General features: G+C 32.3%; 2 protein-coding genes across 7 annotated transcripts in view; one reads left to right on the top strand and one right to left on the bottom strand.

Moving 5' to 3' along the window:
* Positions 1-302: 302 nt before the first annotated feature.
* Ogg1 (8-oxoguanine DNA glycosylase) lies at positions 303-8,741 on the bottom strand. Of its 6 annotated transcripts, none has more exons than XM_074123450.1 (11): positions 8,535-8,734; positions 7,874-7,958; positions 6,484-6,855; positions 6,115-6,397; positions 5,294-5,488; positions 4,781-4,889; positions 4,536-4,665; positions 3,081-3,419; positions 2,728-3,010; positions 1,673-1,885; positions 303-510 (listed from the first exon to the last, which is right to left on the bottom strand). In XM_074123450.1, the coding sequence occupies exons 1-11, from the start codon at positions 8,578-8,580 to the stop codon at positions 466-468; spliced, it is 2,100 nt and encodes a 699-aa protein (XP_073979551.1). In that variant the 5' UTR covers positions 8,581-8,734; the 3' UTR covers positions 303-465. The 6 variants fall into 6 exon arrangements, 5 of the variants coding, with proteins under 5 accessions (XP_073979551.1, XP_073979560.1, XP_073979568.1 ...); XM_074123459.1 differs by having other exon boundaries at positions 4,536-4,653; XM_074123467.1 differs by having other exon boundaries at positions 4,536-4,641.
* Positions 8,742-9,300: 559 nt separating this feature from the next.
* Positions 9,301-12,463, top strand: part of Tbce (Tubulin-binding cofactor E) — a 30,791-nt gene continuing 27,628 nt past the window's right edge. Inside the window, exon 1 of the mRNA XM_074123493.1 lies at positions 9,301-9,486. The gene's annotated coding sequence lies outside the window, so the exon portion shown is untranslated. The remainder of the gene's footprint in view (positions 9,487-12,463) is intronic.

Raw genomic sequence — 12,463 nt, 5'->3', positions numbered from 1 at the left:
TCCTGCCTCTTTCTTTCAAGACAAGTTCAAGATTTCTGGAAGTATTATTTTGTCAGATGAAGAAAGGTGGGTGGATGACCAGGTAACACTAACTTTGTACGCACTTGGTGCCTGAGTGGCACAAACTTTTACTTGAACACAGATAATTGAACGATTTTTTTTCTAGAACAAATTTACATCTTTTATTTAAAAAAAATTAAGTTTATAATTTAAGTTTTCTTAGCTTAGGACTAACAATACAACAAACTGATCCATAGTTATCGACCTTCAAGTAATTATCTACATATAGATTTTTATCTCACCTTATTCTTATTCAGTTTGTTTTTACTAAGCAATTTAACACTATAATTTTTAACGCACGTAAACGTTTCACATCTTAGTTAAATCGTTGGCAAAGATAGACGTAAACACTTTTACAGCAAAAATATTAATAACTACTGAATTCTGTAGATGCTTAATATAACTTTATCTAAGATCCATATGTTGACGTAATTCTGAGCAAAACAACACCTGAAATAAATAAATGCAAGTAATTAATGTTGGGAAGGAATGGAGTCCTACACTATCAAAAGCACCGGTTGGAGCCATAAAGCTTTCCCAGTGTTACGGTATACATATGTGGGCTTATGAATGTGCTGAAGGGAGTGATGGTGAAGCAAGAGTTCGCCTGTAGGTTTATCCCAAACGTAGCTCACGCCAAGTATCTCTTTAGGCCCTAGGGTGTGCTTCAAGAAAAGGCTTTGGGATGCCAGTTGCTGTGTGTAGGTAGGAAAACTCGCAGAGATGCCAAGATCTTTGTAAAAGCTGATAGACCACTTCTTCGGAGAATAAATTTATGTTTTTTTAATACATTCGTTTGAAATAAAATCAAGTATTACTATGAAAAAAACAATTAATCAACGAGGCGTTTCGAATACACGCGGCGCTCTAGAAAATCCAGATGACCGAATGAAGACGGCAAGAAGAATGGAAAAATCAGAGCTTAAGGTAATACAAAAATCTAGATATACAATTTTTATACATGGTATATATAATAAGCTATGTCGATTTCCTCTCGAAGTCGAGGAACTAAATGAGTCGTTTCACTCTGATATAATTGGGGGTCGAGATGATAGAATAAGGTTCCCAGGTTCCCTTAAACAATATCCCCCTGGAACTCAGGCCGAATTGATGCGAAAACAAGCATGAAGAAGTCCCTATTTTGCTTATAACATTTTTCTAACAAATAAATAGATCTTCCGTTTACAAAGCTTCGTACCATTCTACCAACACCTACCCCAAGATAGTTAGACTTTAATACATTTTTCCATGATTATAAAAAGTCTCAGAGACCCGGAGTGCGCAGTCCTGAGGCAGAAACGGTTTGTTATGGTTGGTTGGAGTTGTTCGTTAAGTAGAACTTAAATTTAATATTAAAATCTGGCACGAACATCTCACTAATTCCTCTTATACAATGCTCAAAAAGGGTCAGCTGAGTTGTTAATGAACTGAATCTCCACACGGAGATCCTGAATTCGAATCCTTTCTGCCCTTAGGTTTTCTCTTTCTAGGAGTCTCTAGCTCACTATTCAAAAACGGACATTGTTGTCTGTAACGAGAAAGAACTGTATGGCGGCCGGCAGTGCACAGAAAAAACTCAGGGCGCCAATGAAACTCCCAAACACAAACTTACCGTATGAGCCCAGCCAGCAAAGTCACCAAACAACTTTCTAAAACTATCGCCAATTTCTTGATAAACACTCGGCGAAATACTACGTTTTCTCTTGCTGGTACCACTGTTATGTAAATGTGGAAGGTAATATTTAGTTGCCAGCTGATATACATGGGTGTCAACAGGTATGACGTCCAGGTGGTCAAGTGCAGTAAGGCAAATGCAATCCGCTACCTGCAATATATCTATTAGAAACAGTTATAATAAATTTTGATGAATAATTAATTGGTTAAAAATAAACGTAAACTATTTATGCATCTAATAAATTTAATTTTTATTGAAATGACTATTACCAATTATTAGGGTGCTGAAGATATTTATAGCATGGAGCTGCGTTAGTAATTCCAACTCACTGAGAAAATCGCTTCGGTAAATAAAAACTAAGGAGATGGCAGTTAACCTAGCGATGGAGGGCCTTCTACTGAGGAACAAGCTGAGAATGATGAAGCTCAGACAGTGTTAGCATTATCTGGATAACAAATCAGGGATGAGAAAGATCACCACTGTCTGGGTGTAGATGCATTGACAGTGATGTTTGTAGCGAGAGAACACTGTCCTGAGATCGGCAGTACAAATGAAAAAAGCTATGGGCGCCAATATCTCAGATGATGACGAGCCTTTAATACAAAAAGTGACTTTCATTACAACATTTGATGTAATTTTGTATCCCACGTAAACACATCCGTTGCCGTCTAGGTATTGGAGAAAGAAAAAACTCTCGAATCTTTCTAGATGCTACTCTTTGGAGAAACAGATCTGGCAGGATACTGGAGGGTCGACTTTACACCATCTGGAGCCTCATTAGATCTCCCACGCGTGATGTAAATCGTCAATGTTAGCGTCAAAATTTTCTTTTTGAAATTTTAGCCACAACTTTGATCTACTGTACATAGTTTTTTTATGAATACTTGAATATTACAATTTCCAATCTATACAAATTCAAATTCGTTAAACAATAATAATTTACAACTTTTAAATAATTATAAGTGAAAAATCAGAAGGCATTCATTCTTTACCTTGGCACCTACTCCAGGAAGTTTTATTAATTCAGTTTTGGCATCTTCATATGAAAGTTGGCAAAGATTGTGGAGCCACAATTGATTTCCATGTTCTAGAATGTAGCGAGCTGAATCCCTGATGTAAGATGCCCTGAAACCGAAATTAGATGATCGCAATTCACTTTCTACTGTTTCTTCTGCAAGTCGAATCACTGATGGAAAACTGTGGTAGGTATTGCCATCCAAAGACACTATTTCTTCACCATATAACTTGCATAGCGTCTCCACCATACTCCTCGTTCTGGAAGAACAAAATTTTATCATTAGTTAAGGTATTTTTTTTGACAGTGGTATTATAAAGTTGACATTACCTGTTTATGGTGTTATTTGATGAACATATGAAGGCGAATAAATTTTCAACAATGTCTTGTTTGATCATTCGAAGGCCATGAAACTTGTTAGATATCTGACAGAAATGTTGATCTGCCATTGCCCATCTCTGATAGTATTCTTTTAATGGAAAATCCATGCGAAAGTAGTCAAACAGCAGCTGCTTTACCACACTTTTTTGCATAATGCCCTTCTTCTCGGGCGGTCCGACAGTGACGTGGCGCGTACTTGTGAAATCTATTTTAACATCGCTCTGATATAGTGTCCAGACTCGATCATTATAGACACCCCGCCAAACATCAGTCTTCACTTCTTGCCACCTGTTGGATTCAAAAATTCAATAAAATTGTTAATGTAACAAACCTGGTGCCCGATTTAATTTTTAAAATAACTTGGGAGTGAAAGATTTGTTTGTAATAAACCACAAACAAAAGTACCTTAACAAATATGATAATTTTTTTGATGCCCCACTATATTTTATTATTTACCTCCAGAAAGTAATACGCCATAAGAACAAAACTGAAGAGAAAAAGAACCCTGATTAAAGCGCTGATGTGAACTGCTGTATTTCTCTTCAACTTGAAAAGCGTTTTTATTACAAATACATTTTCATTAACAGACGAATATGCTGAGGAGCCGAATATTGGAATGCATATATGTTACTAAAGAGACATTCAACCAATACCAGGTTAATTTGATATAGAACTGTGTCCCCTAAACTCAAACCTATTTTTAGTAAAAATGTTGCTAACGAAATTGATACAATCGTGAACGATGCATGGATGCATGCTATTAGCATGGAGCTTGTCCAAACTACAGGAGCTGATGATGATGGCAAATACAATTTAAAAAAGTATAGACAAATTCTTCCAAGAAAGAAAAGAATCCTAAGTAAAATAAAAAATTAAATGGAAAAGTAAGTAAAGCATATTTGTTAAGGTACTAAGCTTCAATATACTTCTTTAAATTTTTCAGAAAAAATAAGTGTAAGGTTTGCCGAGGTAATACGGAATGGTCACTCCAATTACAGCTTAGTTATATACATTACTACATAATTATATTTAATATTCAACTCGAAATATAACACAATTCTCAACAAATAATCTCGTTACAAACTGGCCCCAAGGCCAGCCAGTAGCCCAGTTGTAGCAACTATGTCGACTCAGCAGTTCTCACCACTATAGTCCGCAATTACGACACTAGTCCACTGACCCCCTTCACAATAAGAAAGGTTTTTTACACTATTAACATGAAAATGGCCACTTTACCGAAAACTTAAAACTGCACATTATAATTAATTAGGTAAAGTAAATATGTTCTTTATGACAGGACCATGCATGTTGCAAACAGTTCACCGCATTTTAGCATTGTCTATAATTCAGAAACTTTACAATATTACAACTTTACACAAAATAAGTAACAGCAACACAAATTACCTGTAAGATTGTCCTGAGTTTAAAGTGATCCTTAAGTTTAAATCTTTTCTAGAACATTCGAGTGTTCCCTCTTCTATTTCAATATTTTCACGGTAGCTGGAACTATCTGGGAGGGAAACTACAAATATACCTATTCTTAATTGTAACCGTCTGTAGATTTATTTGCTGATTTTTAAAATATTTAGATAAAAATGATTAATTATTCACGAAAAAATAAATGTACTATTCAATTATTATTTTAATACCTGATTTTGCAGCAGCATGTTTATCAAATAGACGTTTTGAAATTTTATTAGGAAGTCTCGAGTTACCACTTTCATTTCCAAAAGTATTCAAATCAGCACAAAATAGGACCTACAAAATTCATATTTATTAAAAATCTAGAAAAAAAAAAACCATCAGTATTACAGTGACAATGAGCTGTAAGAAGCTCCTAGGTGAAAAAAATCTAAGGGCTAGCAGACTGATTCGAATCTGGAACTCCGCGTTGGAATCCAATATACGCTGACCACTGAGCTAGTCCCTTCCTTATATGAGTATTAATAGTAAAATAACAATTATTTTCATAAGAACAAAACAACAAATTTTGGTATGTCTTTCCAATAAATTATATAATTGAAAGACTTCCTATCAATGAAGAATCAATAATAAATGGCATGTAACGCAACTCAGGTTGTTTTAAATTATGAACTATAAAAATTAATACCAATCATACGAATTAGATGAGATGTTACTTTTTAAACGAGCAAGTTACTTACAGCGTGGGCCCAACCGGCTAGAGGTCCATATAGTTTTCTAAAATGATCACCAATTTCATCATAAATTTTAGGTGTAACGGATTTTACCTTATTTAAATGAGGTAAATAAAATTTTGATGCAATTTGGAATACATGGGTGTCAACAGGCACTGCTTCAAGATGGCCCAAGGACATCAAACAAATGCAATCAGCAACCTAAAATCAGTGTTTATTAAAAGTTTTCGAATTGCAGATGCAATTTAACTAAAAGAAGTCAGATTACAAATATTACCAAATATAAATGTATAAAATATTATACAAACAATAAAATCTTTAACTCATATTGAAATAAAATATTTAATATCCTTTTTAAGAAATAGAATTAAGGTACAGCCCAGTAAAATTAGGATTTAAACTTGGAATGGAAAATAATAAGCTTTAAAAGGCGAAAGATTTATGCGATCTGAAGAGAGACCAGAGTCTGGGCGCAAATAATCTCAGATGTCGATGGAGCTTAAATCATTTTTTTTTAAATCTATAAACTTGTATAAATCTTCGTTTTGGCATTTTATAAGTTGGCTCAAAAGTCTCATAGAATCTCGTGTACGGAAATCAGTGACAAAGGTCACGAAAATCTTCTATTTTTTTTTTTTTTTTTGTAAATATCTTTTTTCCTTTACTCTAAATGACATTTAAAGTTATTACAAAAGTTGTAGAGAATAAAATTGGTTCTATGCAATTTTTTATACAACTAACCGTTCTTGAGATAAAGGGTGGGAGTTAAAATGTTTTTATCAATGGTGCTTACTTTTTAGTGAGTAAAAGTTTCCAATAATACTTACTTTCGCGCCAATGCCAGGGAATTTCATTAGCTCTTTTCTAGCTGTTTCGAAACAGTCTGATTTTAATCTGTTTAAAAAATTTATACCACCTAAACTGTGCAACATTTTTGCGCTTTGATGTACATATTTGGCTCTGTAACCGAAACCTGCCTTCCTCAATTCTTCTTCTACCGAAGTTTGGGTTAAAGCTGATATAAGTGGAAAGCTATAGAAAGAGCATCCATTTAGATCTGCTATTTTCTCTCCAAACAATTCGCAAAGTTTCATAACCATATGTGTAATCCTAAAACCAAAAATAATAAAAATAAAAGAACAAAGTATTAGGAAGGGTAATCCAAATAAGGATTTTTTTTTAAAAAAAGTTCTTACCTTTTAATATTATTATTTGAAGAACATATAAAAGAAAACATATTTTCGACTGGATCTTGACTTAAAATTCTGATTCCACAGAAATCTTTGGCAACTTTTTTAAAATGAAGATCTTTTTCTGACCATTCTCCATAGTAATTATTTACTTCATGATCTAATCTTAGGTACTCTATGAGCACTTGATCCATATTTTTAGTTTTATCTTGGTTACTGATCAGAATTTGCTTAGAATTTGAAACTCCTTCACTTGCTTCATTAAGTGAACCTTTGTCTCCAAATACTTCATATTCAATATGATAATCGAATTGTTTAATAACCCACAACAAATTCTGTAACACACCTGTCCATTCATTACTTCCATTAGATTTCCACCTGAAATATATGTAAAAAATTAATCCGCTAAAGAGCTCATTTCGGAGTTTTTTTAAAATTAAAAGTATTACAGATGGGAAAGATTAGCAGCAATTAAATATCATTAAATATAAATCATTGTGTTTTCCTTAAATGGGTGAATTAATAAACCAAATGTACTAGTGAAATGCACTTGCTAAAGTACCCTAAATAAAACCAGTAAACATTGCACTAAGAGTCCAAAAGAACTAGCTGGTTTATTATCCTGAGGAAAGCTCTTGTAGATTTATTAACTTCTCTAAAGCGTTATTTTAACAGCTTTATTTAATATCAACCAGGAAAGTAGATGAATAGTAGAACTTCAACACTAAAACTTTAAAGCAATTCAAGCTTTAAAAATAGAGATCCAAACAAACTGTAAAGAAAGTTCGGCAATGCCGTCTTTAAAATAAAATAAAAAAATAAAAATAAAACCTAACGTGTAAGAACGAACCATACTATACACATGCTATTTACACCCTGAAACAACTCTTAGGACACAATGGTACCCAAACCTAGAGTATCGAAAAGTTATTCCTGATTTCCTCAGGGTATTGTCAAGCATTCCACTCCGAACACTAGAGGCCAGCTAATTACAAAGTGATTAGATTTACATTTAGAACAAGTTGCAGCCAAAAGATGAGGATTATAAGGCCTACCCGGAGGTAAAGAGCGTGACTTTGTAAGAGGAAGATCCCCAGTTCAAATCCCGCGTATGACTACTTTTTATTTGTTATTAAAAAATGGTTTATATTACTGTATGATCTTCCGCCCCCGTCCACGACACTAACTTGGTAGCTGCAGTTAAGCTCTGCCTGAAAAAATAGGCGATTACTTTACTACCCTATATCCCAAGCTCCTTCTTTTTACATGATGCAATCTAGCGATTGCAACTGGGTTGATAAGATACACGAGTTAGATGGATGCATTTTTAATGGAAGTTCTTTTTAAAAGAATTACTTTTTTATCACTTCTTAAAGTACAATTTACAATTACGTACCTGAAACATTGTCCTCCTTCTAACATCATTTTTAAGTTAAGATCTCTCTTATTAACAAATATTATCCTCGCCATCTGCCTTGTAACTTAAAATTAAAAAATTGGAAATAATTCTACTTTAAAGAAAAAATTACAAATAAATTTTCAAAACAGAATCACATCCTTCAGATCTTTTTATCTCTTCTACAAAGTTTTCTTCATTTGCCTAATTTTGAGTCCATGCTATTCAAAAATTTCTAAGAAGGCTTTTTGAAAATAAACTGAGCCATAAGAATCAGCAGCAAGATTAACTTTTCCATTTTCTTCAGAGAAATAAAAGGCCCAAACAGGGACCCAATAAAATTTGGCAGTTTTGCTTAAAATTCTAACTTAATTTGATCAAATAGAATGTTTTGTAGACAACACATTAATGCAATAACAAAACCTAAAACATACCATTAACATACGTAACATAAATTTTTTAGAAAGATAGCTTGCAATGGCTTTAGCGCCAAATTTAGGTTATGTAATCTATGTTTACAATTATAAACTTTTTATCGAATTTATTGTCGATTTGTTGTTTGTATTTAATGTGTCTTTTTTTATTTGGTTGTCTTTAAATTTCTTATAAATTTTGAGTGACACCTGTTTCCTATAGGAATCTCAATCAGGCTACAACTTACCTAACATCCTACATCCTAGGTCGTCCAAAAAAAGAGATTTTCTCATTTTCTCATGAGATACTCATCAGGGTCGTCACACAAAACTCTTCTTTTCACAGAATTATTAAGAAGTTATTAATCCAGATTCCCTGCGAAATTGTATCAGGGAGAGGAGGAAACGGCCCCTCACACTATGTTTGAGATTCAATCAGTCGGTATAATAAGTTATCAGATTTTGCTAAGATAAGATCATGGAAGTTCCTATGGCAAAAACGACTAATGTGTAAAACCCTCAGCCTCTCAGAGAGGAAATTTTATTTATTAGACCTTTAGAAAGATGGTTCAAAATTCATTATCTTAGAATAAATTGATTATTTTTATGAAGCTTTAATTGGTTTATTATACATTAAAGGAGAAAGTGTTTCAGAAGAAGAATTTGTTTAAAACTTACTTCGATTTATTTAGTGTTTTATGTTTTCTTAGCTTAGTAAACTTGCATTAACAAATATTATTCAAAAGGTGAAACGTTTATATTTTATCTTTAAATCTTGAAAGTCTATGACTTCTTTTTTTCTTGTTTGTAGACATAGTATGCAAATCAGAGGCCTAGTTGAATGAAGGTTTTCTTAATTACAACTTCATGAAAAAATGAATTAATAATCCAATATTAGTATTTTAATCAGATATTCATTATAAAAAACGAATATATAGAGAATTGTTTTATAATTCATCTTTGTTTTAAAGAGAAAGATAATTGACATCGTCTAAAGAAACTTATTGGAAGATGGCAACACTGAGGTCCATCTGGATCACGGTGTTTACTTTGTTGTGGAATGAGATTTAAATTGACTTAAATGTATGCAGATTTTCTTTTGTTATTTTCATAGATGACTTTTGTTGATGTTTTAACTGTTGAATTTGTGAAATATAACAAACTTTTTCTAAGAAGACAAATGATAGCATCTTCGGCTGTGTACGTATTTAAATAATCCTTTAACTATCTACTAACCTAATAGTTTGTGTAGGAGGGCTTTTCCATTTACAGATAATTTTTAGTAATATTCTGTGGCTGAATAAATATAATTTTTGAGGTGCATTTATTATAAAATTAGTTTAGTTTAATTTAGTAGGCTGTAAGAAATTATTTTGGACCCAAACACATTTTCAACTGTAATAAATTCTTTAGGCACAGAGGTGATATGTTCGTTATGAATAGAATGGATTCAGATGTCATAATCTATTTTATTTTTGGAATAAGTACTGTAAAATAATTACCGGTTTATTTTCTTACAGTTTATATGATTACTGAAAACAAACGTTGAGGCCTGTTTACAGCTACATTCAGAAGTCTTTACTCAGTTAAAAATTTCTTAAAGAGATCTTTTTTATTTGTATTGAATAGTAATTGATGTAGTATGTTATGGTCAAGGAAATAATTAAAACTGTCCGGTAGGACAGTTGTATAAGGGTTGACCATCAATAACTGCACGAAAAAGCGTAACGTTGAAAAACACCCAACTTTGACAATTTTTTTCTCTTTTTCTATAAAAGATAAAATTCCCAAATTTTCTTTAAATCTTACTCCAAACCCTCCTTCATAACTGTAATTTTTTTGCAACCACCCAGATCTAATAGGTTTCGAGAAAAAAGTTGCCGAAAATGAGCAAAAACCGCTTTTTCAAAAAATGTTCTTGTTCTTCTTCTTCTTCTTCTTGTTGTTCTTGTTCTTGTTGTTACCTTTTTTGTAAACAACGTAGCGCCTAAAAGCGTGAACCGATTTTCATGAATGAGGTGTCATTCGATTGGGAATTTTATGTAGATGTGCCTTTTGGGGGTCTCGGCCCTGTGCATCGAATGGGAGAGGAGTTAGCCCCCTTTATGTAAGGCCCCCTCCAAAATTATTATTACTAATTACTCTGTAAATCTTGGCCCGATTTTGATAAAATTTGGTAGGATGATAGGGTTAGGGCTCCCCTACCTAACAATAAAGCGACGATCTGCTCTTACACTTGTTAAGGGGAAGTATAGCAATCGTTTCAAATTATCGACACGTGAACCGATTTTCATGAATGAAGTGTCATTCGAATCGAAATTTTGTACAGATTTGTACTTTAAAAGTCTCGACGCTATGCCTCATAAGGAGGGGAGTTCGCCCCACCCAAATAAGGCCCTTTCTAAAACTATTATTACCAATATTTCTACAAAGCTTAGTCCGATTTTGATAAAATTTAGCACGAAGAAGTGATTAAAGCTCCTCTACGTGGCTGTGAAGTGCCATCATGCTCTTACACCTACTAAGAGGAAGTACTGCAATCGTTAAAATTATCAATGAGTGAACCGATTTACATCAATGAATTGTCGTTCGATTCAAAATCTTTGCCTTTTAGGGAGAAGTACTGTAATCGCAGTTTATTTTTCTTGCTCCTCTTAAAAGGAAGTACTGAAATCGCAGTTTAATTTTGCTATTTACGTACAAATACCTTCCTATTTTATTCAAAACGCTTTCTCCAAAAAATGGTTATTGAGGATGGTTTGGGGACCGCAACTATAACCATTCTTTAAAAAGATCTCTCTAGTGGTAATTACGGTTCTGATTTAACACCTTATCAGGTTATAATGATAGAATAGCTTATTCCAAATTTTAAAAAAATCTGTAAAGCAGGCGTAACTTTGCTAATAGACAAAAAGGAAAATCTATCCAAAAGGTACAAAAATCTCCTTAACAAAAACTTACAGTTTAAAAAGTTAAGTATAAGGGTTGATTAAACGCCAAAAGGTACACAAATCAGCAAGTACCCAACATTTCATTAATACTTCATTGATATTATTTAAGTAAATTTACCGCATTAATTTTCATTAATATTTTTTAAGAATTTATTAGATGTCACATACCCTTATGCTGGCCATTTTCATCTACAAAATATTTGTTCAAGTAGCACATCATTTAACTTAGATTGACTGTAATATCTATTTATCTATAATAATCAAACTATTAATTACAGGTGAAAAAGAAAACGTTATAAAAATAAAAAAATATGAGGCTTAAAAATTCAAAAAAATTTTTAAAAAATGCTTACACCAACATACATCAATGATTTTGTTTATTTATTTTTATTTTTAAATAAAAATCGTCGGTTTAAGTTCATTCTTCAATTAAAGTAATTGTTATTTTATGTAGTAGTCAATCTGGCTTTATCGTAAATAATATAGTTTCCTTCAATTACATTCTCCATCTAGGTGTTCTTCCCACAATGTTGTGTATATGTAATATAAAATAAATAAGATATGCATATTTTTAGGACAGCTAATTATTCCAGTATTTTACTATAAGTAAAATTAGGGGAACTAAATTAAATTACAATTGAGAAATGAATAAATAATTTTGAATAATCTACTTGTTATTAACTGTGTGTAATTGTGCTCACGAATATTTCGGTAAGACGAATTCAAGACTGAAATATTGTTTTAAATCCTCCGTGATTCAAATTTAAACAGTAGCCGACTCTAAATTTGTCTTTTTCTAATTTAACATGCATGTATATGTGACAACTTCAGAATAAAGGGCAAATTAAAGAGAAATCAGAAGAATAATTTGGAATAGAGTTAAAATAAAGTACCTATTTATACGAAGATATAATATACATTTTATCACAATTATAACTATTATGAATGAACTGGCCAGCATAAGGGTATGTGACATCTAATAAATTCTTAAAAAATATTAATGAAAATTAATGCGGTAAATTTACTTAAATAATATCAATGAAGTATTAATGAAATGTTGGGTACTTGCTGATTTGTGTACCTTTTGGCGTTTAATCAACCCTTATACTTAACTTTTTAAACTGTAAGTTTTTGTTAAGGTAATAATAAGCAGTAGCTTTTAGATTTGTATGTTTTGAACATTCGAACAAAGATTTAAATTTAATCGTAACTCTATTTTCCCATTT

The sequence above is a fragment of the Rhodnius prolixus genome, unplaced genomic scaffold (assembly GCF_049639745.1).
Source record: "Rhodnius prolixus isolate KJV_2025 unplaced genomic scaffold, Rpr scaffold_1, whole genome shotgun sequence".
NCBI classification, from domain to species: domain Eukaryota; kingdom Metazoa; phylum Arthropoda; class Insecta; order Hemiptera; family Reduviidae; genus Rhodnius; species Rhodnius prolixus.
This window is presented reverse-complemented; position numbering and strand designations above follow the sequence as displayed.

Coding starts and splice junctions, on each gene's coding strand:
- Ogg1 (XM_074123450.1), bottom strand. CDS start 8,580: ATGAGAAAATCTCTTTTTTTGGACGACCTAGGATGTAGGATGTTAG. Junction 7,959..8,534: donor CCTAGGATGTAGGATGTTAG/GTAAGTTGTAGC, acceptor TTTAATTTTAAG/TTACAAGGCAGATGGCGAGG. Junction 5,489..6,114: donor TCCCTGGCATTGGCGCGAAA/GTAAGTATTATT, acceptor CACTGATTTTAG/GTTGCTGATTGCATTTGTTT.